The sequence below is a fragment of the Castor canadensis genome, chromosome 1, assembly GCF_047511655.1.
Source record: "Castor canadensis chromosome 1, mCasCan1.hap1v2, whole genome shotgun sequence".
Lineage (NCBI taxonomy): Eukaryota > Metazoa > Chordata > Mammalia > Rodentia > Castoridae > Castor > Castor canadensis.
This window is the reverse complement of record NC_133386.1, coordinates 13918083-13945723: the sequence shown is the minus strand read 5'-3', so window position 1 is coordinate 13945723 and position 27641 is coordinate 13918083. Positions and strand designations below refer to the sequence as shown.

Here is a 27641-nt window from a genome sequence, read left to right as displayed (position 1 = left end):
TTCAAACATTGGAAAACAGTCTATTTCTCATCCTATATAGATTTAATTCAAAGCGCTGTAGCTGCGACGGGCATCCCTCTGTATGTTAGAAGGGGATGAGGAACCAAGGAGGCTCTTGGTCCAAAACAGCTTTGGATGTGGCTGAAAGGAGGGTACTTAGCTGAGGAAATGACGAGAAGGAAATTGTTTTGTGTCTCAGGAACCATGTGGAATTCCAAGATAAGAAAAACAGTTGCTAATTTGAGTATAAAAGCAGGAAACATGATACACTTATTTCCTTTTATGCAAACACAAGTATATGAAGGGTTGTGTGAAAATTGTTTTTCTTTGGGTGAACCGCAAAGGCATAGAATCAAACTGCTTCTTTTGGACATACTGTCTTTTCTTTCTGTCTTCTCTTTCTTGTGGATATTATGGCAAATAACACAACAAGTTTAGGGAGTCCATGGCCAGAAAACTTTTGGGGTAAGGTGTTTTCTTTAATTACTTTTAATTTAATTAAAATGTAAAGAAAGGAGCTGCATGTTATAAAATAACTGGCAATCTCTGAGACATTTTGGTTACTGCAAACTGATTACTGGAAGTTTTCATAGATTTAATATAAGAAATATATTCATATAAAATATCTTTAGGGTGGGTTTCAGAGACATTAAAGAAGAATCTGGGGTATAGATTTTGACTTGTGTTATAAAATATAATTAGAAAAAAATGAGAATTTAAAACAGAATAAAAACAAAATGTCAAAATATAAGGTGGAAGTAATTGGTGTTAGAAATATGGCGAGATAAATTTTGTTGGAAAAATTATATTTTATTTGTCTGTAGGTTATGGATTATCTATCTTATTTAATGAAATGAGGATGTTCTACAGAGGTTATTATACTTATGTTGTCAAGGTTATACTGTTTAATTTCCAAATTTTAATAAATAACTAAGATTTTCAAACAAAGACTATCAGCTGAAGTTAATTGTAGCTGTACAGAACATGAAATTATGACTAGTGCCTTCCATTTACTGTATTTCAAACATTGGAAAGCAGCATAAATAACATATCTGTAATTAAATGAGTCTAGAGCATGATGACACAGATAAAACATGGAATAAAGTTATGAAGTTAGAAGAGATTAAGCGGAAGTCATATACAATGTTATAGTACAAGGCTGCCACAGAGAGTAGAGGAACAATACCAAAGTGTTTTTTGGCTAAGTTCTGTCACAGTTAGTAGTCCCCTGTTGCTGATGCTAAGAGCAGGAAGGTGCTGAGGTCAAAACCACCAGCCACTTTAGGCTGGAGGCTCAGGGAAGAAGGGCAGAGGTGATGTTGACATGTCTATCTGTTCAGAGAAATCTAAAAATAAAGGGGAAAATTTGACTTAAATCCAGAAAAAAAACCTTTACGGGAATGCAGTTTATCAAGAGAACTATAACACTCTTTACATGTCCAGAACAAATTTTTAATTCCGTCAGAAAACTGTCAAGCCTTCAACTGTGATTGAAAGTGAAGTGTGGGGACCACCAGGTAAAAAGTGAGCAGCAGTGGGCTCTTGATCCTCACAAAGTGACCTACCTGTCTTGTCATCACAGAAATGTACATGAAAGGAATTGATTCATTCTTTTTCTTAATCAATAACTATTTCTCTTTGCTTTAAGCTGAAAGAGAAGGTTTATTAATGAACATCTTAATAAAATTATGTAGTAAAATTATTGAAAAAAATAAATTATGCTTGCATATTATAGAGAATAGATTTGGTAAAGATTATTCTAGGTAGATAGCAACTTACAATAAGCATTTGAATTCTGGAGATCTAGTTATATCTTTACACAAATATTATTTGTTGTCCATAGAAAAACTAAATACACGAAACACCTGCTGAAAACAAGTAGAATGTGTCTAAACTAAATTCATCATTATAAAATGAGTATGTAAATTACTCAAAAGAAAAATAAATCAGATTGCAAAATTTAATATGTAAAAAGCCAGATGTATTTTTTCAAGCCATTCAAAATTAAATTTCAGGCTTCCAGAGGAAAATAATTCATTATCCACTTATCACAGTGATAATCATTAAAGGAAATCTGATTCCAGTAAGAGAATGTTTAACTGGAGTCTCTCCATTGGTATTAAAATTTAGATATTTTTAATAAAAGAATCAGCGCTTAAGAAGGAATTCAAACTTACTATGCTAAAGCTAGGTCCTAACATTCTTTTCTCTTGCCATGTCACTATAGAGGAAAAATAGATAGGAATGATAAAAACTAAAAGTATTACAATGAAAAGTTTTGAAACTGATGTAAAAATGGTGAACAGATACAATGTTCACTAATTCGGGTAAAATAGGGAAAACATTGCATTACTGCTTCTAGGAAAAAAAACATTAAGTACATAATGTAAATATATATTAAATTTACAAAATGTAAATATTTCCTGAGGGGCAAATGTCAATCTTTTCCTTTTTATTTCTTTTTTTGTGTCTAAATTGATATCTATTTTAATCACTGACTCTCTCAAAATATTATTTTGTCTCTTGCTTCCAAAGTCAGTTGCCCGTTTGTCATTTTGAATTAAAAGATTAAAGAATAGAGAAAAAGAAAAATAGACAGTCATAACTTGTACATGTAACCTAAGAAACTTCCCAGACTTAATACACTTAAGATACATAAAAAGTTGTTTTTTGAATTCAACTTTCCTGGTTTACTTTAATGAATGCAAAAATAATGATACTAGGTGATTATTAATAAGACTAACTTGCATTTTCAATAGTGTCACCCATTAAAATTTAACTAAATGTTGCGTTTGCAAGCAGTAAAGTCATTAGTGTGAATTGGCTACAAACTTAGCCTGAGAATGACAACACAGAAGCTTACTACCCCTTGTATGTCCCACCTTAGCATTCTTTTTTTTTTAATTTTTATTTTTTTATTATTCATATGTGCATACAATGCTTGGGTCATTTCTCCCCCCTGCCCCCACCCCCTCCCTTACCACCCACTCCGTCCCTCCCTCCCCCCCCAACCCCTTCGATACCCGGAAGAAACTATTTTGCCCTTATTTCTAATTTTGTTGAAGAGAGAGTATAAGCAATAATAGGAAGGAACAAGGGTTTTTGCTGGTTGAGATAAGGATAGCTATACAGGCAGTTGCCTCACATTAATTTCCTGTGCGTGTGTGTTACCTTCTAGGTTAATTCTTTTTGATCTCACCTTTTCTCTAGTTCCTGGTCCCCTTCTCCTATTGGCCTCAGTTGCTTTTAAGGTATCTGCACCTTAGCATTGTTTAAGACAACTCCCTTCTCTGTAAACCTTCCCCATAAAGACTGTAGGAAGCATTGCCTGTGAAGTTTGCTGAGCCTTACTCTCATGAAATAGGAACCAAATGAATTCAGTTATTCTGTTAGTACCGAGAGTCCCAGACAAGACAGTTTTGTTTATGTCTGCTATATTATCATTGTTTTGTCTATCTCTTTGACTAGCATTGTGAAAAAATGGGGAAGGTATTGGTATAGAAGCTTGAATTTAGTCACCTAATTTGATCTTCATCAAAAGTACAGTGTCTCTTTCAAGAGGATTATATTCTTGGAAGTGATTATGCATTCATATATATGCAAATATCATGTATATGATAACATGTTATCAATCATTGCCTTTTATCCTTTATTATCTTTATAAAATAACAATAAATGAAATATATTATAGGAGTCAAAATTATGCTGAAATGGTCCCTGAATCCTTAGAGAAAAAATGGGACATTACCTCTTCCTAGAAAGTCAGATAAAAGTTCCACATAGAGTTATTCAAAAAGGATGTTCTAGTCATTCATTTTTCACTCATTAACCTGTCTGCATTCAGCTCATAGTTCACTAAGAAGCATGGGCTCACCACATTTGACAATGTGTTAAGACATAAATAACACATCTCTGGAGAATTTCAGGGAACTCAGGAGAAATATGCAAAGTAAAAACCTTCAGACATACTAGTGAGGAAGTGAAGGGCTGACTCAAACTTTTGCATATGGAAATTCAGGGACAAAGCTGGAAAGGCAAGTTGGAGGCAGATTTCTGTAAGATTTTAAATGTCAGTATAAAAGTGTGACCTAATTGAACCCAATCACTTGCACCTTCTCCGCTTCCACCTTCCTAGGGTTTTTCTCTAAGGTCAGAAAGGAGGTGTGGGAGGCACAGGGTTAATAGTCTAACGTGGGTATTGGAGGAGAACCGCTGGTTCTCCATCAAGTTCTGTCCTCTGCTGACATCTACTGACAAGTATTTCTCATTTGTTTTGGGAGCATCACTCTTTCTCTTCCTATCTTCAGGGCTGAAGTCTCTTACTATAAAACCTGGCTTCTACTAAGTGTGCGACATTGCTAAAGGCATGATTTAAGGAAGCCCTCGATCTACTGACCCTCATTCAACTACTTTTCCATCTGTCTCAACAGTACAGAACAATTACTAATACTTCCATAATCCTAGAGCCTCAGGAGTCTGGCTTCCTGTTCTGTCTGCAGGCACTCATGGTTTCTCCACTTGTTATCTTCCCCAGGAAGCCAAGATTCCCTGAAGGTTTAGGTAGCTCATCACAGGGCAGGACAAAGTCAGAGGCCCCTTCTCTGAAGCCTTCACTGGTCCTACATCACAGAGCTTTTCTCTTTCTCTCTTTGAAACGCTTCCTTACACTGCTCGTGAAAACTAATCCAAGCCATGTTTTATTTGAGTCCTTTAGGCTACTAGCATTTTGAAGCTGATCTAAGGAAACAAACAAAAAAGGCCTAATCATTCTTTTCCCTCTGAATATATCTAGCTATTTACAGTAAAAATGTTGCTTTTCAAAGTGATTCTCTACTCTCTAGATTTAACAATTCATTTAGTAATTTAAAAGTGAAACACTGACTTTCTCAGTGCATCCTGGCTGACAGTCTTAATCCTCTCTGGGGTAACTAAAGAGGTGCCTGTGAACTGATGTCTGTGGACTGCTCAGCCTGTGCTCAGATGGGAGTAGGATGTTCTTAGAGAAGTTGGGTGTGAAGTGTGGTGAGGAAGACTTAGGGGCTATTCATGTGCCTCAAAGATGTTCTCTGGATCCTCCCAAAGTAGTAAACAAATACTGTTTATTTCAAACTCATTTCTACCATTTGTATTTTTAAACCATCTTCAACAATTATGCATCATTTCATGAAAACAGCCTATTATATCTTTATCTGTTACTTAGAAAGTTTTCAAAACAAGTGTTTACAACTGCTGATCTTAAAATGATTGCATCTGAATTTCTGAGAAAGAATTATGAAAAGTCATCTCTCTTGGGGCTCCACGAGCTGAGATTATGATAACAGATGTGAATTTGGGCCTACAAGGTTGTATCTTTAATGCCTCCCTAGCCATAGAATCACCGTATTAAAATTCATAAGAGTTATATTTTCTTGTTATAGCCTTGTTAGGTTTTGGTATCAACGTTATTATATAAGCCCCATAAAACAAGTTGGGAAGTATTCATTATTTTTCTATTATCTGGACAAGTTTGTGTAAGATTAACTTTGCTTATTATTTAAATATTAGAGAAAATGCACTGGTACATTTCGAAATGGAAATTTGCAAATAACACGTTCAATTTCTTTAAGAATGTGGAACACTCAGATTTTGTACTGATTTTCTGTTAGTTATGGTACTTTGCATTTTCTAAGAATTTGTCCAAACATTTCCATAATGAGGTATTAGAAAAAATGACAGAACATCGTAAACAACTTTACCTTAATATATTTGGAAATTAAATTCTGTCATGTTTTTCTAATACATTCATATAAAAATATTTGGGCATAAAAAACATTTGATGAATCCTTCACCAAACACTCATCAATTCTGTGCCTGGCCTATTCACTTGCCATAGTATCCTCCAAATTCAACCACATTGTTTTCAATAGTAGGGTTTCCTTTTTTTATATTTTAAGGCTGGATAATAATATCCTATTATTATACCATGCTCTTTAATATATAGATATACCCAGTCATGTGCTGTTTAATGACTGGTATACATTCTGAGAAATGCATTATTTGACAATTTCATTGTTGAGCAAACATCACAGTGTATGGACCCCACGTGATACAATCTTATGGGACCATTGTCATATATGTGATCCATCACTGACCCAAACATCATCATGCATCTCATGATCGTATGTATGTCACTTAGTGTTTATCCATTCATCTGGTGAGGGACATTTAGGTTGACTCCATATTTTGGCTCCTGTAATAATACTGCAGTAAACATGAGAGTCCAGATGTCGCTTAGGGATACTGATTTCATTTCCTTTGGAAATACATCCAGAGGAATAGATGAGTCATGTGGTAGTTCTCTTTTTAATTTTTTGACTGTTTTCATAATGACTGTGCCAATTTACATTCCCATCAACAGTGTATAAAGGTTTCCTCTCTCCACAGCCTCACTAACACTTGTTACTTTCTATCTTTTTGAGAACAGCCATTCTAGCACATGTGAGTGATATCTTATCGTGGTTTTTCATTTGCATTTCCCTGATTAGTGTTGTTGAACATTTTTTCACATCTTTGTTTTGGCCATTTTTATTGTCTTCTTTAGAGAAATTCTACTCAGATCCTCTGCCCATATTAAATTTGTTTTCTTACTATTGAGTTGTATGATTTCCTTATATGTTTTGAATATTAACCTTTCACCAGATATACAACTTGCAAGTATTTTCTCCCATTTTGTAGGTTATCTCTCCACTCTGTTGGCTTTTTCCTTTGCTGCATTGTGGGAGTTTGCTAGCTGAGATACGAGTTTCTGAGGCAGGTTAGCAGGAAGCAACTGGGTCTGCCAGCACCGACCCAGTGGACTTGTATCCAAAGGCTGAGCCCTGAGAACAAAGGACTCTCACCTCCTTTGCAGGCAGGTTGCAGAAGCAAAAAGCAAAGGTCAACCCACATATGGCTGCATGTGACTTCATTGGCTATTTCATTTCCCCAGTGCTATGTGACCTTCATGTTTCAATTCTTTAAGTTTTATCTCTCTGCTTTGCCATCCCCTCCCCCTGTCTCATCATCGGAACACAGCCTGTCTGTTTCTTTTCCGGCCTCCCCTCTCTTGCTACATTACTCCCCTCTTTGATGCTCGGACCCACCCGGGGTCAAAGAGCCCTGATCTAGGGGTTTGTATTTCCATAGCATCATTACATGTGTGGCCATTTTCCTTTCTATATTGGCCTCCATAATAGTCTTGATAGACCGTAGCATCAGGGGAGCCAGACAGGGCAGTATTAAGCGTACTCTTAGGATTAGGCCCATTGCCCCTATCAGCATTTTGAATCCACCTAAGGCAGAAAACCACCCTCCAAACACATTGGGATCCATCCTCTCCAAGTCTACATGGGGACATGGGTGAGCTTTTTTATTTTGTCTGTTATCTCTTTTATGACCTTTTCTTTTTAAAATCATCAATATAGGGGTGTGATAGCCCCAGGACCCGTCTTCTGCCCATGTGGCAGGACCATAGTATTGGATAATTTGCTCAGGAGGCCATTTGTTACCCTTTCAATTGCCAATTTGTAAGGCACCCCATGTCCAATCTGATGGCTTAAGTACAGTGAAATTTATAGGGTTACAGGTGCCATGGTGCAGTCAGGAGCAGCTGTCCCCTTGTGAAGGAGGCCTGCGTGCTCAGCCCTCTGCCATGAGGCCCATGGAACACAATTCCAATAAGGACAATAATAAGAACTCACATCATCACATGGCCAAGGGTTGTCTCCCAGGCACATACACTTATCATTTGATGTACAGGCTCTCAAGCTAGGCCTCCACAGCTACAGCCTGTACCTCCATGTCCACCTTTGTCTCTGGCCGCACATGCAGAGACAATGAGCATTGACACTGGTTTGTCAGGGCTATACTCCTGGGTGTGGCTGACAAGGTTCCCAGGATTGCGGACGCTCCTGATCTCTAACCATTGTTCCTGAGGGCAATAAGGGGGGTTGAAGCACATATACTGATTACCATGGGAACACACTGAATATATGGTATAGTTGTGAGTGCATGACCCAATAACAGTGCCTGCACAAGAATAGTAAGTACGGAATAGTAGCAAAGTCCTAGCGACAATACTTCCTGACCAAGTAGTGTGCATACATCGGTCACAGGAGGAGGGCTCTGAGACCACGAAGGGAAACCTCATCAATAACAATAAATAGTAATTCCCAAAAGAGAGAGAAGAGAGCAAATAAAAACCTTTCACTGTGAGTCCAATCAGAGGGGGTGGTTTCTGCCTATGGCAAAGATTATCGTGAGAATTATTCAACAGATACAAACAAGGGCAGACAATGCATCACAGTGAGATAACTGGTGTAAAAACAGTCCAGTTGTCCTGTTGGAGAGTCAACTCCTCAAGCTTCTAACGTGTGTTGACTAGTCAGCTTCCTGAGAGTGACTAGAGCAGAGCTGTCATCCCACTGTTTTTGGTTCCCTGTTGTTTCCTGGGAAGTGGAGTCCTGCAAGGGAGGTTGCTCAGGTCCCCGAGGGTGATCCTGCATGGTGAAGCTGGATCAGGGATGTACTCCCACTCGAGATCAGCTGGCTTGACTCAACTGTAGTGGATCCAAGGAGCAATCTCTGCTACTTTAACTGTGGTGGGAGTAGACAAGATAAAAACAAAAGGGCCCTTCCAATGGGGTTTTAATGGGTTGACATTTTATATATATATATATGTATATATATTTATGTAGACAATGTCTTTTTTTTTAAACTGAGTAGAATTACCATGGCAACAATATATTATCAGTGTATATGTCCAAGAAAACCTGTTGTTTTAAAAAAAGTTAAAACCACTATCTTTAAGTAACAAAGGACATGTTTAGAGCCAGTAAAAATAGTTATTTTGTCTCTATTTAAGTAGCAGACCCTATCTAAAAATGTGAGTTTGTGTCTAGAAGGGCTTTAACGCCAGGTAGCCACAAATGCATAAGAACCGTTTCTTTAATCCTCTTGGCCTTGGTTATTTTTGAGAGGTCTGGCACCAGTGACTCCATTTGAACTTTGTGGCATTCCCCCTTTGTCTCCAAACTGCTTGTCTCTGAGCAGTCTCCTCTGAAGATCTTTCTTCCATCCAAGTACTAACCAGGCCCGACCCTGCTTAGCTTCCAAGACCAGGGTGCGTTCAGGGTTGCAGGGCCATAGACTGTAGATCTTTCTTGATTGGTCATACTTTTCTGGATTTCGTTTGTTTGGTTGGTTTTGGTCCCATGTGTGTGTGGGGGGGGTAAATAATGAACAGATCAGGCAGGAGTCAGTCCAACTAGACCCTTTTGGCCAAATTTAAGCAGCAAAGAGGCTTAGAAGGAGTGACTCTTAGGCAGTGGGCTTCTAAACAAGGACAATGCAAAACAAAATCCAACAAAAGCAGACGTTTAAAAAGCTAAACTGGTTGACATAAGCAGTTATTAGAATCATTTTTTATGGACTTGATTGTAAATGCCCCAGAAGGATCAGAACTGGAATGACAAAAACTTAAGACTCAGGTTAAAATTCTGATGGAAAATTTATCAACTAACAGAACAGTATATCAGTACCACTAACTTTTTGTTATCATGTTTATCTAAATTTTGTATTTTAGAAGGCTTGATATACTTGAAAAACATAAATATAGGAAGCAGCAACAGCGTCACAACTCTATAGAGGTTATATATGCATATTAGTTTAGTTGTTTTTGAAGTAAAACCTTAGATTTTTATCAGTTGTGGGGAGGAACAGTGTCAGTGACCCCAAATAACCCAGTCACAGACACATGTAGGGTACCAACTGTATTAGACTCACCCAAGACAACAGTTGTTTAACCATGAGGTCATCTAGAAAGTTTTATATAAACTGTTAGAAAATAAGAGGCATGGAAGAGGCAGAGAGATGGCTCAAACATCAGTACAGGGTTTATTGTTTAGGCAGGAGCCCTGTGGAGGGGGAACCCAGCAAGAGAGCTAGAGCCCATTTCCACACACAGGCTTGGGCTAGATATGGGGCTAGTGGAAAAGTATCAGGAAGGTCACTAAGGGATACTGTTGCTGGGCAACCAAGAAAGACAAGTTGTAGTTAGGTCACTGTCTGTCCAACTGTCCTTGGCATCTATCCAGGGAGATAAAGGTAAGCCATCAGCAAGGGGAAGGGGGTCTAGTCCTAACATGGCTGTCCTCATTGTTAACCCCAACATAAACCAACTCTTAAATGAACATGACTCAGTTACCTTAGTAGTCAAAACCCCAACAAAATCACCAGAGAACACAGGTAAATATTCATGGGGACTAAGTGTGGAGTTAGGAAACACAGTGGCCAAGAATCATGGCCCAGATGTTGATAAGAGATCACATCCCAGATTGTTGACATTAACACATGGCTCATGACATAAAGCAGGATCCCACCCCCTGTAGTCAATGGAGCCCCCCCTAAAATAACAGGCCCGATGTGGTCATCCCAGGCCAAAAATTCCCTCCACCCAACATGTGGAAAGAGTCGGACTAATATCGTTATTCTGTTGAGTCCAATAAAAATTGGAGGTCTTGACTTTTAGTGTAGTGCTCCTTTTGAGGTTTTTATTTATTTATTTATTTATTTATCCTATCTGGAGGGTGTAGCACCAAAAATTCTTGACAGTTATCTTGACAAAACAAAATCCGTTTTTAAGATAATTTTTTTGTAAACGTTATTAGGAACAATACAAGATTTTAAGGATAGCCTTGTTATAAGCTTAGAGAATTAAGTTTCAGTTTAATATGAAATTTTTACCTTATGAAACCTTTAATGTAACACCTAGATTTTAGTTAACTTAGTCACTTCCATAAGCATCTATATCTTTGTGACAAGTTAATCTGACCCCTCTGGGGGAGCTTGTCATTATCCTTTCTTTGTCCAAAAGTTTTTTTTTTTTTTTTACCTTTTATTTTTTAAAAACCATGTCCTTAATATCTTTTATATATTTTTGTTATTTGTTGAAAACAACTCATAAAACCTTTACCTTAGAGCCTTACGTTTGCATGAAAAACAAGAAAGAAAGCAACCTTGAAGTTACTTTTATATAAAAGCAATTTATAGAAAGCTCATTTGTTAACAAGACCCGTATATTATAAGAGAGAATTCCATTCCAGATTGTATTCATGGCAGAATGAAGCATGAGACGGTCACTTCTTTAAGTACCCAAACTCCAAGATGTTTGTTGCGGGCCGTGGCCCCCCCTTTGCTTTTCTTCTTCTCTCTCCTCTGGTCTGAGCTGGAGTGTGAACCCCTGAATGCCTGCATCTTAGTGAGACCTGATTGAAATAAGTTCAATCACCTGATTTCTTAAAAGTAGCAATAGAACAGAGGTGTAATTTTTACTTTGACTCTATAATAAGAACCGTTCTCAAGAAGATTACATGCACACACACTGTGAGCATAATCCAACCAGCCATTAGCAAGGGAAACATAAGCATCTCGCGACTGTCTCCGTACAGACCAAGCCTACTGCACCAACCTTTTGGAACAGCTTTTTTTTTCTGCTAGCAACAGTCAAAGTTGGTCTTTTTTTCACTCTTTTAAGTAGGTTCTCCCTATTTATGCTCCCTAGAAGTAAAGGTGCTGGCAAGTTCAGTATTTCTAGCATATTTTAATAATCCTAAATTGTTTTCTATTTATGTTTTATTTTTAAGACATAAAAACTCAACTGAAGGCGTATATTAAACCTTTCATCGTTTTCTGTCTCCAAACATCTTACGACATTTCATTTTTTTTTCTCTCTTTATCCTCACTTCATCCATAAAGACCTCATCCCAATTTTGTTCCCATTCCTCCATTTTCCCCTCTCTACATTCACAACTCTTCTGCAACATTCCTTTTCTTTCAAGTCTGACCAGATCTTATGTATCAGTGCAAGTTCATCCTTCATGTGCTAATTTTTATAAGAGCTCAGTTACTGCTGAGCCTCAGTCCTCCTTCAGGATGCCCATTTTGAGAGAAGATGTGCAAAATCAAAGCTACCCATCAAGACTGAAAGACTCTGATTTCTTCTCAGTCCACCCAATAAATTGCTACCTGAACTTAAATAGACAACAGAGTCCGGTTTTTGAAGACCAGTTTTAGCCTCTTGGCTTTTCCCATTCTCCTGGGTGTTAAGGTTATTTATTTATTTACTTATTTATTTTTACAATTACTCTGTAAACTTTATTAATCACAGTTTTATCTAGTGACCCTTCTGGGGGCCATCCTATGCCTAAAGCAGGCCAATCTTCTTTACAAAGGATATTTAGCTTGTTAGGAGTTAACTCCATAGTCTCCATTAAATCCCTTTTGAAGTTTTTAATCACACACTCTGAGGGAGTGTTTTTACTCTTATTTCCACCCATCCCCTCCTGTTACCAGATGGCAAGACAGACACAGAGGGGGAGGGGTTTGGAAAAGCACTTGCTTTCTCCATCTCCTGCTGCTCCCCTCATGGGAACTTAGGTGATTCTTTGGCTCTAGTGAGTCCGTATAAACTCCAGACCAGAGGCCCCACTAGGTCTCACCCTCGACCCTATGAGTTCACTACAGAGCTGAGGATCTGGACTCCTCCATCACTTCGCAGCTGGGCTGTGTCTCGGGCTTGCACTTTTATACACTCTCATGAGGCACAATTCTTCCACCCTGCTCTGTAAACCTGAGAGACACAGTTTCATCCCAACAGGCAGTTACTTGTGGTCTCTGGGAGGTGATCAGTCTCCCCTTCTGCCTCCTAAGGCAGGCCTGAATTTGAACCCAGTTTCTTACCAGTATGAAGAGCAGCGCTCCTAAGTTGGTTCCTGTGCCTCAGTGGGTTCCTTTGTGAGGCCCTCATCCCGACTTGCTGGAAGGATGAATCTCCTTCTGGATCAAGCTGTCCGTTTGTGCCTGGTTGGATCTCCTCCTGGTGGTCTGGGGGATGCACCCGGGTGACAAGGGAGGTGATAACTCACCATCTCCGCAATCGCAGATAATGAGTCCCCAAGAAATGTTGTGGAGTTTGCTAGCTGAGATACGAGTGTCTGAGGCAGATTAGCAAGAAGCAACATTTATTGTGCCAGCACAGACCCAATGGACTCATATCCAAAGGCTGAGCTGCCAAAACAAAGGGGTCTCACCTTATATACCCTTGCAGGCAGATTACAGAAGCAAAAAGCAAAGGTCAACCCACGTATGGCTGCATGTGACTTCATTGGCTATTTCATTTTCCCAGTGCTACGTGACCTTCATGTTTCAATTCTTTGTTTCATCTCTCTGCTTTGCCATCCCCTCCCCTTGTCTCATTGTCAGAACACAGCCTGTCTGTTTCTTTTCTGGCTTCCCTTTTCTTGCTACAGCTGTGCAGAAGCTTTATAGTTTGTTGAAATCCAATTTGTCTATTTTTTCTTTTGTTACCTTTGCTTTTCTGTATATCCAAAAACATTGCCCAAACCACTGTCAAGAATTTTCCTTATATTTTCTTCTAGTAGTCTTATGGTCACACACACACACACACACACACACACACACACACACGTGAGTATAAATACACACACACACATATATATTAAAGACTAAGGGAAAAGAGTCTTTTGTTTACCATAATACTGTTTCTGATTTTTTTTTAAATTTAAACATTTGTTTCTTTCTTGGCAGTACTAGGGTTTGAACTCAGGGCCTCACACTTGCTAGGCAAGCACTGTACCACTTGAGCCACTCAGCCAGCCCTTGATGTCCTTAATTTCTTCAAGTGTTAGTCTGATGTCATCACCCTCAGCATAAGAATGTTCTTTAGCAGAACTTTAAGTAAGTGTGCTACTGAAGATCCTGAGTTCCCTTTCACCTGAGAGTATTTACCTCACTATTTTAGTGTCACTTTGAGATACTGTTCCTTATTAGAGAAGCGTTACTCAAATAACTATTTCAGTGAATGTAGTATGTAATTTATCATTATTTTTGATGACTTATTTTACATTTGATCTTCATCTGTTCACCTACCACATTAACATGGTTCTTTACATATTTTCTGCCTGTGTTACCAAGAGGCTAGATCTATAGGTTAATTTTTCTCACAATGATGAAAATTTTCAGCCTTATTTATTAACATTTTCAGTTCCATTCTGTCTTTTCTCTGTTTTGGGGACTATATGTTACGTATTTTTATAAACCTTAGAAACTTTCTTCTTTTTTTCTCAAGTATTTTTCTCTATTATTTAAGCTGGATGAGTTCTATCAGTATTTTATCTTTAAGTTTATTGACTCCTCTGCCATCTTAATCTCACTATTAAACTCATGGTGTAAATTTTTTGAGTTTTAGTATTCTTTTTAATTCTTGACTATCCTTTGGTTGTTTCTTAGTTTCCATTTCACTGCTGAGAGTTCAACCTCTCTATTCATTATGAGCACTTCACTTTTAATCATGAAGCATAAATAGATACATTGGTTGCTTTAGCATCTTCATTAATTCTGAGTCATACTAGAGTCTGTGTTGGTGTTTTTTCTACTGAGAGTAGGTCACATTTTCCTGCTTCTTTGTGTGTCAAATCACTTTATATTGTATTCGGGACATTTTGAATGGATTCTACTATATTTCCCTTAAGAGTGTTTCACTTTTCCCCTACCCTCGATAACTTAGTGGAATCTCAGCCTCCAAACCTGGAAAGCCTGTCTCTTGAACACCAGCTCAAATCTCAGTTTACTTAGTTTGTGTTTATCTCTATCTGTGCTGTTTGGAATATGTCCCATACCTGCCATGGGTATGGGAAGTATCTTTAAAAATATTTGAGGCTCTTGCTCACTGGTTTTCTCTTTTCCAGAAATTTCCACCCAGGTTCTGGCAGCTTTGTTTGACACAACCTTTGTCCTGTTTCTCAAGAGAGCAATAGTGAGCACTAGGCATGTTTCCTGTGGTTCAAAGTTTCTAAACTGGGTCAGGCTCACTTTGAATTATGTGTGACAGGTAAAATTCAAAGTGAAAACTTGGAGTATTTTCAATGAAATTATTTCTGCAGCTGTTCATAAATAGCTGCAGATTTTACTTCAGGGTTTTTGTTGTTATGGTTGATAACAGACCTTGATCATTCTTCAGTGCTATTTTGTAGGCTCCTTTTCTTGTATTGTTTTCAATGTTTATAGTCTATTTCTTTATTGCTCTCTGTAAGTCCGTCATCTCTATCTCTGTCTCTCTCTGTCTACTTCTCTTTCCATCTAGGTTATTCTTATTAGTAATTGGTGAATTTTTATTTGTTCTTTTTTCCATGGGAATCACATCTATTTATTTCTGTGTCTCTTTTCATTTCACTTTTTTGGTCTTTCATTAAGTGCTGCTTTCATTATTTTCTTTTATTAATTAATTAGTTAATTAATTAATTAACTTATTTATTTATTGTACTGGGGATTGAACTCAGGGCCTCTTGCTTGCTGGCCATGCACTCTACCACTTGAGCCAGGTTCCAAGTTCTTCTGTGTTTTTAATTTTTTTTAGTTTGGTTTTCAGATACAGTCTGGAGCTTTTGCCCAGGCCAGCCTCAGACTATAATCTTCCTATCACTGCCTTTGAAACAGCTGGAATTACAGGTGTGCACCTCCATGCCTGGTGCTTTGAAATCTGGGAACTTCTAGGTTTTTGGTTTGTTTTCCATTTTGCAGTACTGGGTATTGAACTCAGAGAGTCATGCCTCTTAGGGAAGTGCTCTATGACTTGAGTCACTTCTCAGTCCTATTTAATTTAAATTTAGTGGTCTTTTGTTTGACTCTTTGTATGGATATTTATTTAAAATATTGATTTTTAACTTTTCTTATTTTTAATTGTTTGCCTCTATGACTATAAATTTTCCCCCAAATGTGACTTTAGGTGTCTCTCACATGTTTTGATATTTCATATTTTAAATACCATTCAGTTAAACATTTTCTAATTTTCCATCAGATATTTTTACATGGTAATTTTTTAAAGATTCTCAGTCTCTGCCCCAAATTTTTTTTTCTTTCGTTTTTCTTTTATTATTCATATGTGCATACAAGGCTTGGTTCATTTCTCCCCCCTGCCCCCGCCCCCTCCCTTACCACCCACTCCGCCCCCTCCCGCTCCCCTCCCTCAATACCCAGCAGAAACTATTTTGCCCTTATCTCTAATTTTGTTGTAGAGAGAGTATAAGCATTAATAGGAAGGAACAAGGGGTTTTGCCTCTGCCCCAAATTTTCAAGTTGCTGTTTATTTTTGAACATTTTAATTTACAGTTATTTTAACATTTATGTCTGATAATTCTAATAGCTTGGTAATTGGTCTTTTCCCATTGTCTAATAGCTGTTGGATTTTCTGTCTTAGAATGCCTTTTAATCTATCATTTATTTTTCTTTTGGCAGTTAGTTAGGGACAAGTCACCTGAGTGTGATCTATGATCACTGTATATCTATCTTCCGAGGTCTGATTTTTTTCCTGTTCAGAGTCCAGAATGTTTCCTAGGGTCCATCTTCCATGGCAGCCTCTGAATTCCAATTTTTGTTTTCTAAACTTAATGATATTACTACTCAGATTTTTTTACTCTTTTTAGAAATTATTGTGATGAGAGATTTTCTTTTCTCCTAGAATTTGTTCCCTCAAGCTAGCATTTTGGTAGGTCTCTGGTGGTAACAAAGAGACTTCAAAAATATTTGAATTTCTATTTTATGTTGTTTTCAGAGGCTATCCAATCATACACAGAAAGGGATGTACCTTGTCCCTTTTTATTTTATCCTTTTTCTTGTAATGTTGTTGACTAAAGTCATTCATAATATTACTATGCCTTATGCTTTTCATCAAAACTACTTCCAATAATTTGTGTGTTTTGCCATGACCTCTGTACAAAGAAGCACCTCAAATTTTATGTCTTTCATGAAGCTCTAACTAGCCATACCAAATATAAGCTATCTTCCTGGTTTTCAAATGTATCTATACATCTCATTTACTTCTTTTCTAAGAGTATAAATTAATGGGTCTAACTTTCAGTAACCAGGAAAAAAGAAGAGAAAATGAGGAATGTCAGTTCAACATTAGAGATGACATAGGATATAATTTTGAATAGAGAAGCAAGGGTACGTTTCAATGAGAAGGTTAGATTAAGAACAACAACAAAAAAACCTGAAATAAACTGTGTGAATAAGTGCTGAAATATTTTAAAAAAGACATCACAACCAATGCAAAGCCCCAAATCAGGAGCACATCTGGTGTTTTTAAGGAATGGTGAGGAAGGAAGAGTGAATGGAACCCAGTGACCTAGAGGTGGCATGGAAGAGATGAGCTCGGATCACTGGGGACCTCGCAGCTAGGGACTTTTGGGCCATGTTTAGTTTACTTTTACTCTGGGAAGAATGAATATTTTAGAACAGAAGAATGATATGATTTGACTTACATTTAAAAAGGTTCACTCTGACTGCTCCGAGAACCAAGTGTAGTTCTGTGTAGAGGTGGAAGAGGAAGCAAGGATAGAAACAGGAAGATGGTTGGAAGTGTCACAATATTCCAGATCCAAATGGTTTGGACCATAAAAGTAGCAGAGTAGACAGTCAGATACATTAGGATTTTCCAGCAGATAGCATAAATGTAGAAAAAATATTTATTCTTTAACTAATTAAATATGATTAATCAAATTTGTGTGCCCTAAATATTATTCTCCCTAAAAATCCTTCCACCAAGTCACTTACTATTGCCAGAACTATCCTCTAATTCATTTTAAGAAACCAAGAACTGCAGGACCTACTTTGGTAAAAGGTGAGCTGATGATCCTCAGAACTACAAAGAGTTTGGAATGTTTTAATCCATGTTCCATTCTACTGTCATTGATAAAATCATTTTCAGATGTTTGGACTGGTTCAACTGGAGGCCACTAGATGGTGGCCTCTGCTAATTTTTAATACCAATGAATGGACTTTGAAAGGATATATTTATTGAAAACAAGAGTCGATTTCAGGATCTTAGAGTTGGAAGATCTTGTCATGGCTGTTGTTATTATTAGTCCAAGAAGGAGAAATGACTTGGGTAAGTTACACAGCTACTTCTAGTATAGCCAGGGTACACTTGCTAATTGTGTAGTCACAAATTACAAATTAGAGTATCAGTGCTTAGTTTATATGACATGACTTACTAATTTACAGTTTGTTCCTTTTTCCTCCCAAGAGAGAACTACACTTTTAAGGGTAATTGTTTGGTCTTATTAATTTCAGTACATTAAAGTTATAAGAAGTAAAATTATTGCTCCATTTTCTTTCCCCAAGGTTGTTGAGAAATAAGAAGACAGACATTTGTCAAACAAACATTATCTGTGCCAGTGTCTTTATTTTAGGTCGGTACATTTTCTTTTCTATTAGGTTTTTAAAAAGGTTCCTAAAAGTTGTTGTGAAAAGCCTACCAGAATGAAATTCCATGTACAAAAAGGCTAAAGTTGTATGACCAATAAATACAGCTCTCATTACATATTTTCTGAATTTTGCAGTGTAGGCAGGTCATAGAAAACACTAACTTTAGTTAAATGGAAAGAATCCTTACAGAAGACTACCTTGGAACAGGTTGTGTTTCAATTAAGACTCTCGCATTTCTTTCTTATTGCTTTTCTGTATTTCTACATCTTCTTTTGCAGTTTGGACTTACCGAGGTTTCACATGCTAGATAAAGCTTTCAACTATATATATTGTGCAATCTTGGAAGTTCTTTTGTCCACATTATCATTTGTAACTGTTTTTAAAACTGCACATACAGCAATTTGTAAAATTAGTACAATGGTTTCTAAGATACAATTGGTTCACTTTTGGGTTAGGAGGTAGTTTTCCTGGTTTGTATACTCAACTGAGCAAATACTAAGCAAATCCATCTACTACATGAATATGTGTTTCAATGTCATTTTTATGAGTTTTATAACTTCATCTTATCCTTATATTTATTCACAATTTAAATTGATCATTATTGAGGTACATTTATTACTCTCATGATTCTTATATTTTTTTAGTATATTATTTAGTTCTCTTTAGATATCTATATCACCCCATATTTGATGATATTTGGGGTCATTCCCTAAAGTTTTGAGCACAGAAAAAAGCTGTATAGTGTCAAATAGAAATGTTATCAAGTTACAGATAATGATTCATTTAAATAAACAGATTGCCAAATTGCTTTCCTGGAAATATTATTCTAGTTTTAGCATCACCAAAATAATCTTTTTATTCACAAAAACTCAAATTTGCCATTTAAGACGATCATGATAGTCCAGCGTATCCTTTAATAATTTACATACTGGAGCTTGGTATTACCTTAATTTTCTTACACAAAAACAACAATATATTTCTGAAATGAAATATATATATACGTATATATATATATATATATATATATATATATATATCTTCACTCAATGTACTTTGGTTGTTTTGCTAATGTCGTCAATCACTTTAATAGCTCCCAGAGCTTTGACATGCTTGTATTGGGTAACTGAGTCTGTTCTCTCCTTTCGGATTCTGGTTTTACTCCATTGTGCTGAAATAAAACAGATATATCCCTTTAATGTATTATCCCTCTTTATATCTTGAAATGGAGTCTTTAATCATACCCTAGTAATGATTAAGTTGGTTTATACACAAAAACAAGGGCATACACTTCGTGAATTTGAGTATTTGTCTCCTCATTTTATGTCATACGTGAGTTTAAGTAATAATCCCATGACCAGTGATAGATGTCAAGAAATTATTAAAATAAATCAAGCATTATTTCTACCACATAGTGCTTAGTTTTTGTTTCACTACCCATAAAATGAGAAGTTTGAACCAAGGTGTTTTATAAGAGTTTGTATTGGATGAAACCCCATTGTTTGATTCCATATTTAAAGTTCTTTATATGTAAAATACTCCACTGGATGCTATTGATTCAGAAAATTAGAACTGTAGAACATGCTATTTTTTTTTAAATCACCATTTCCCCAAGTATTTATGTTTGTAAAAGGCTAGCAGAGATTCTGGAATTAAATTGATGCAATTTTAAGGTATTTTATGTTCTTCACTTTCACTTTAGATTAATTTTTTTTTATCTTACACCTAAGAAATCAATAAGCAATTTAGCTATTAATACCACAGGCTCAAATCTTCACTTGACCACTGCCAGGTGTGTGACTATGGACTTGTTAATTACGTCTCTTAGTGACCCAAGTAACAGTTCAATAGTAATAACACCCATGTTCCCTTTATGGGTGTGCTTGAAGATCAAGTCATATATGCCGTTAAATCAGTTCATGTGACCTATGAATCCATGTCATGACTAGTTATATTAACAGAGCACTAGGAAGGTTAAATTAGAAGTTAGAGACTGCTATTTAATAGCAAAATGGATTTAAAAATGAGGGTTGCATTTTATAAACTATTACACCAAACATCAAATTTTAAAAATCAGAGTTTTAGTGAAACTTTTCTGGGTTCACATGTAGAAAGAGCTCTCAGTTTATCCACTGGTTCCCAACCCAAGGTATGATTTTCCTATTGAGAAACACAACATTAAGATGGACCATGGGCATCACTCATTCATTTATCCTAAACAGGAAGAAGACAGAATTCATGAATGGCTTTGTTCATATTCTCTTAATTAAAATTTTTTTCAAGATAATTAACTGATGGATTCTCCAGGTCATAAACTCATCTGTGAATGAGAAAATTCCTTTCCAGGGACAACTGATCACTTTTCCCCTCATTTTCTTTTTTTAATTAGCATATGTTAGTTGTACAGAGGGATACATTATAACATTTACATATGTGTTTACAATACATCTTAATTAGATTCACCCCTTCATCATTCTCCTTAGTCCTTCCTCCCCTGCTTCTTAGAACAATTTCAACAGGTTTCCTTGTACTGTGTTCATACATGAATACAAAATACATGTACCATATTCACCCTCCCTCACTCTCTCCTTATGCCATCTTTCCTCCCACTGGTACCCACCCTCAAACAGGATCAGTTTTACCTTCCTGTCATTCATGTTTTTAAGTGTATATTGATAGTTCAGGGGGCTTTTGTCTTGGTATTTCACAATGTATGTATTGTGACTTAATCAGATTAACCCCTCATTACTTACTCTTTCTCTATCGCCCCATTCTCATATTATTCAACAGCTTACAGTGGAGTGGTATGCATTATAGTATCTTCCTACACAGATGCAATGTTTCACTATTTTTTACTCCCTATCCCCCACCTCCCAGTAGTCCCCTCAGACAGATCTACTAATGTAATCATGTTCTCTCTCTCTCTCTCTCTATATATATATGTATAATCATATTTAAGGATATATAATAGAAACGTATAGAGATATATAATCAAATCTGTACATTTATCTTATAGGCCTAGCTTCCACATGAGAGAAAACATGTAACCTTTGATCTTTTGAGCTTGACTTACTTTGCTTAACATGATGTTCTCTGTTCCATCCATTTACCTGCAAACAGCGTAATTTCATTCTCCTTTATGGCTGAATAAAACTCCATTGTGTATATAAACACTACATTTTATTAATCCATTCAGCAGTTGTAGGGCATCTGGGCTCTTTCACAGCTTGGCTATTGTGAATAGTGCTGCAATTAACATGGGTGTGCAAGTGGCTCTATTGTCTCCTGGCTTACATTCTTTTGGGTACGTGTCCAGGAGTGGTATGGCTGGATCATATAGCTGCTCTATTTTTAGTATTTTGAGGAACTTCCATACTGTTTTTCCATAGTGCTTGCACAGATTTACATTTCCATGAGCAAGAGTTCCTTTTTTTCACACTTCTTCACCAGCATTTGTGGTTGTGTGTGTGTTATTGGTGATAGCCATCCTGACTAGAGCAAGGCAAAATCTCAATGTTATTTTAATTTGCATTTCTTTATGGCCAAGGATAGACAACTGATTACTTAATGATGTGAAATAACAAGTTACCCAACTTACACGCAAGGAATCTCACAAAAATAAAGCCTGCCAAAACTTCTCTCAAATAAAGTAAAATTAGGTATTTAGTGAAATGCCTCTACTTATGTACTTATTCAGAAGAAGAAACAAAGGATTTGGTTCTATGACATACTTGAGCAGTTTGTGATTTTTATTTAGCTCTTTTCTAGAGAATTTCCAATGAAATAAGAATTGATATCATGATTACAAGTGGCAAAAAAGTTAATATTAGTGATTGTAATACAATTAAAATATGTGATCATGAAGTGATCAGAAACAGAGATTTAATCTAATTATTACCTTACTATTCCTCACATTGATTTAATACTAGTGATCATTCTTGTCACCTCATTCCTCTCTGATTAGTTCTGCTTCCTTTCCTTGTTTATTTCTGCCACCTTGCAAATCCTATTTTTTTCTGGAAGTCTATTCTCAACTCATTTCTTTAAGCACACTCTTATTTTTAGTGTCAGGGCTTTCTATAGATGGAGGAAACTCTGATGGCTTTAAGATTGCCACTGTTAGTTTCTCCATTGAAATCTATATGAATTTAACCTTTTATTCCCAAATGAATACCCCAGATATATTCAAATTCAACACCTTTTAATATTAACTTCACTCTCGTCTCGCCCTCTGACCTTTCCTCTCCGGGTGAATGAAACTAGGATCCTGTGTGCCTATACCACCATCCCGAGATACCAGGTTCCAATTCTCCTCATTGCAGCAAAGTGTGCTGTCTTATGTTGGCTTTAAGTTGAAAGCCTCTTGTAGCTTAGGCCTGAACTTACAAGGCTTTGACTCTACTGCATTCAATTGTTTGAAGTCAGTCACGTTGCTACCCCAACTCAGAGGGAAAGGAAATAGACTCACTTGTTGATGGGAAGAACAGCAAAGAATTTGTGCCCCCTTCCCAATCTTACTACCCCAATCAGCTAATTTCCAGTCTATGGATCAATATATGGGAGATTCAATACAGAATCTCCCAATGAGCACTTAAATATATAGCTTACCTCTCTACCTAATAGTAACTCACTTTTTGTCTCAGAAATGTAGAAATTTTTATTGAAGAGACAATACTTGGAATAGATTTTGAAGAATGAATTTTCTAGACAGGTGAAAAAACTGTATCCAGAAGGTAGTGTATGGTGGATCATGCCTGTTATCCCAACTACTGGGGAGGCAGAGGTGAGAGGATGTCAGTCTGAGGCTGACCCCAGAAAAAGTGTGAGACACTATCTACAAGCAAACTAAATCAAAAAGGTCTGGGGGCATGGGTCAAGTGGTAGAGTGCTTGCCTAGTAAGCAGGAGTTCCTGAGTTCAAATTCCAGTACTGCCAAATAAATAGAAACTGTGTCAAGATATAAGGAAAAATATGTGGGAAACTACAGAGTTTTAGAGGAAATGACAGGCTTTGGGACAGAAAGAAAATCAGCATGACTTGTGGGCTTCATCTTACAATGGGTAGAAGATAGGAAATGTGGTGGGTGGTGAGACTGGTGGGGTCTTGTAATATCCAGAGAGGTTTACCACGCAAGGGAAGGGATATTCAAGAACATGTGTTTACTTTGCAAGAGGTACTAGGGTAGTGTTTCCATTTGGGGAAGGTATACACACATACATTTGCCAGAACAGGAAATCTGAACAGATGAAAGTTCTAAGAATTGGAGGATACCGGTGTGTAGGATGTAGGGGCAACTCTCTGGAGATTCAGGTGGCAGGAATTTCGTTATCATAGCAAGGGCATGACAGCAGGATGAGCTGGAACTTGGGGAATAAGAACCCAGCTCACACCATCCTGGAGTCAGGGTTATGAATGACGGTCTGGGAGTTCAGGAAACACTACATAAATCAGTCTGCTCTCCAGATGGTGCTATACCAGCACTTCCTATCTTAGAATGAGCGCAGGAGTGAGGCATCAGGGGGCCTGCAGGTGGGAGAATCAGTGTGATCAATTATGGCAGAGGAAAAGGCAGGCACAAAGCCAGGACCAGATTCTCTATCAACTTTAGAACACTGGTTACAATTGTAACTCAAAAGGAAATGATCTTTGAACAACATTTTCAGAGCTATCAGAATAATTGAGATAATAAGATATGAACCCAGTGAGACTATTTTTACTTCTTATTTCTTAAAGATGATCAAATAGCATAAGCAACCTGGAAGTCTGCAGCTAATAAGATTATTTAGGATGCATGATTAGCTTGTATCATAAATTCATTTCCACCCAGCACATTTCCTAGTTCCCAAATCAAACTGTGTTTCATCAAGCTTTCCATGAATTACAGTTTATACCTTGCCCTGTGTTTTTAATTGAATGTCTGTTTAAAAATTGATTTAGTCATTGGTTTTCTTTGTTTCAGAGGACCTTATAATATCCTTCACGGTATCCATGGCAATTGGGCTGGTAATTGGAGGATTTATTTGGGCGCTGTTCGTTTGTCTGTCTAGAAGAAGAGCCAGTGCTCCCATCTCCCAATGGAGTTCCAGTAGGCGATCGAGGTCTTCCTACTCCCATGGCCTCAACAGAACTGGCTTTTACCGTCACAGTGGCTGTGAACGTCGGAGCAACCTCAGCCTGGCCAGTCTGACCTTCCAGCGACAAGCGTCCCTGGAACTGGCAAATTCCTTCCCGAGAAAGTCAAGCTTCAGGGCTTCCACTTTCCACCCTTTTCTGCAATGTCCACCCCTTCCCGTGGAGACAGAGAGTCAATTGATGACTCTGTCCACCTGCAGCGCTGGTTCCCCCATCACCAACGCGCACAGCCTGAGCCGGCCCGACCTGCGCTGGTCCAGCCACAGCCTCCGGGCTGGCCTGGCCACCCCACCGCCACCGGCCTATGAGTCCATCATCAAGGCGTTTCCGGACTCCTGAGGAGGGTGCTTCCGTTCTTACATTTTTTCGTGATCTATCTTTGTCTTTTATGGAAAGGAATTTTAAGGGAATGGCCCAATGTGCTCTTGCCAATTGGACATTACTACGGAAGACACATTTTTTTGGGGACACAGTTATTTGCAGTTATGCCTCACAAATAGTCTTCTCTCAAATAGTTTCGTGTGTATGTATTTCAAGTTCAATATGAGGCTTATTAAAGACAGTGATTCCAACCTAGGGATCTGCTATGATGCAGTCTATGTGTTTTAGATTAAAATAAAAACGTTAGACATTGGTGGTTTACAATCCTCGTTCACTTTGCAATGTGATTGTAAAGAGGAAAAAATCACTGTGTCACTTTTCAGAAAATTCTTCTAGGAATTTTAATTTTACTTTCTTTAGAAATGACATGTGGATCATATCGGTATTCTACCATCTTGGATTTTTTTTAATGGATCCATATGGGCACATAAAGCCCCTTCATTCATTCATTGTAAAAAGTGTGAGAGCTGGGCATGGTAAATTACACCTGTAATCCTTACTACCCAGGAGGTGGAAATCAGGAAGATTGAGGTTGAGACCAGCCCCTGCAAAAAGTTTGTGAGAACCCCTCTCAACCGATGAGGTATGTTGGTGCACACCTGTCATCCCAGGTATGGGGAAGCGAAAATAGGAGGAATGGAATAAAGGCTGGCTAGAGCATAAATGTGAGACCCTATTTCAAAAATATCCAAAGCAAAAAATGACTGCAGTCATGGCTTAAGTGGTACAGCACAAGCACAAGGCCTTGAGTTCAAACCCTAGTATTGCCAAAACAAACAAACAAACAAAAAAGCTTGATGCCTGAAATCTTAGCTACTCAGGAGGCAGAGATCAGGAGGATCATGGTTCAAAGCCAACCTAGGCAAATAGTTCTTGAGACCCTATCTCAAAAAAACCCAACCCATCACAAAAAAGGGCTGGTGGAGTGGATCAAGGTGTAGGCCTCGAGTTTAAGCCCCAGGACCACACACAAAAAATGCTTAACTCTTGATGTACTGGAATGGCTCAATTCTGACACTTGCTTTGTTTTCCCAGACACATTCCTTTTCCCAAAATATCCACATCATTGAAGGAAAATTCTTGGATATACTAAGTGCAGGTTTAACATTTTTACCCTTGTGATGTTGTTACAAAAGCAATAACACCTCCAAATCATTTGTGCTAAAAACATACTTTGAGTTTAACATCAAGTTCACATTTTTCTTAAGAGATAATTTTCTTTCCTAGACTTGGATCTTGACTGGGAAATTGCTTTATCTTCTCTGATAACTTTGCAGACAAATAAGAATGCGTCACTAGGGGGAGCTAGTCTGCTGTGGAAATAGATGGTGTGGTCATGAATCCTTCCTCTCGATTGACAGCCACCAGGCACCTCCCTCATTTGCTTCTCTAAGAATTTCAGTCCCAACCTCTTTGAAGAGTCTTTGCACAGTGACTAAATCAGGATATATGGTCACTGGTGCAGATAGTTATTTAAGGTGTCCAGGTTCACAGGTGGCCACCCATCAAGGAGGAGACGTCCCTAGATGGTAGCAACAGAGAGTGTCAGTCGGCAGATGTCACTGACTGCCCTTTCTTTTATGGACAGACATTCACTGGAGAATTGTTCAGAAAACTCGTCGTTCATTTCTGATAGCAAGTATTTAGCTTATGTTGCTATCTGCTTGTTCATCTGAACACTGGGATTTTCAGTGAAAAAACGTACTTTCATTGTAGTTTTTACAGCACAGTGGTCACAGGTAATATCTAAACATAGCTCAAGAATGTAATTTTTTTTTTTACATAATAAGGTGAACCATACAGCATTTTCTCTGTTAATTTTGTATAGCTTGTCTTATCCATTGATGCTCCTCAAGGGAAATTATTCTTCACAATGTCTATAGAAAGATGCTCTCTAATTAATATGCAAGAAAAGAAAGAAGAAAGAAAGACGGAAGAAGAAAAGTTGAACTTAAAAAAAAAAACAGCCAACAGGATAAGCCATTGTTTGTAAGCTGGCTTTTAAATATGGTGATTTAAATATTGTAATACAGCCAAGTTAAGATTTCAAGAGCGTTTTAACTTAGTAACAAGGCTAATTTTAACTTGCATGTCATTCTTAATGCTTAACATGAGAAGTAAGTAAACCCTGTGTTTTCTAGGATTTGTATTGGGAGTTAGAACTGCTTTTGATCTCTCACACGAGGTAAATGAGAGCAGAACCCTCATGGTGCATTTAACTGTTTGGCAGGCTTGTTGCCTGCTCCTCAGCCCTAGTTAGAAAATAATCAAAATAATCAAAATAACCATCTTATAAATATTGTGCAGTGTATGAAATGTGAAGTTAAAGTGAAAACTAGAGAGGTTTTTAGTTGCATTTGTTTTATTTGAAATGTTTTGTTGATTATAAAATAAAATATCAATTTTTCTTTATTGAGTTATCATAGTTTCTTCACTGAGTTATAAAAACACTTCTAAACAGCAAGAAGTAAAGAAAATATAAAGCTAAGATATGAATCAGAAAAACACTTTCCTTTTTTTCCTTTTTTTTTGGTTTTGTTTGTTTTGTTTTTCTTGAGACAGGGCTTCACTATGTAGTCCAGGCTGGCCTGGAACTCACAATTCTCCTGCCTCAGCCTCCTGAGTGCTGGGACTACAGGTGTGTACCACAATGCCTGGACACAGAAAAATACTTTTAATGAACAAATATTGTGCTATAGAGTTTTGCACTTATTAAAATTCATTAAGCCTATAAACCCAGCACTAGGAAGTCAAAGGTAGGAGTAAGGAAGGCTAGAAACTCCTCTTTGTCCCACCTCAAAAAAGCAATGGAGATATGCAAAGACAACCGA

The 27641-nt window shown here is 37.4% G+C and overlaps 1 protein-coding gene across 2 annotated transcripts; it reads left to right on the top strand.

Moving 5' to 3' along the window:
* Nucleotides 1–247: 247 nt before the first annotated feature.
* On the top strand, nucleotides 248–27222 carry Myct1 (MYC target 1). 2 transcript variants are annotated; one of them, XM_074072121.1, is made up of 3 exons: nucleotides 248–465; nucleotides 18217–18284; nucleotides 24257–27222. In XM_074072121.1, the coding sequence occupies exons 1-3, from the start codon at nucleotides 446–448 to the stop codon at nucleotides 24766–24768; spliced, it is 600 nt and encodes a 199-aa protein (XP_073928222.1). In that variant the 5' UTR covers nucleotides 248–445; the 3' UTR covers nucleotides 24769–27222. The 2 variants fall into 2 exon arrangements, with proteins under 2 accessions (XP_073928222.1, XP_020030525.1); XM_020174936.2 differs by lacking the exon at nucleotides 18217–18284 and having other exon boundaries at nucleotides 264–465.
* Nucleotides 27223–27641: the final 419 nt, after the last annotated feature.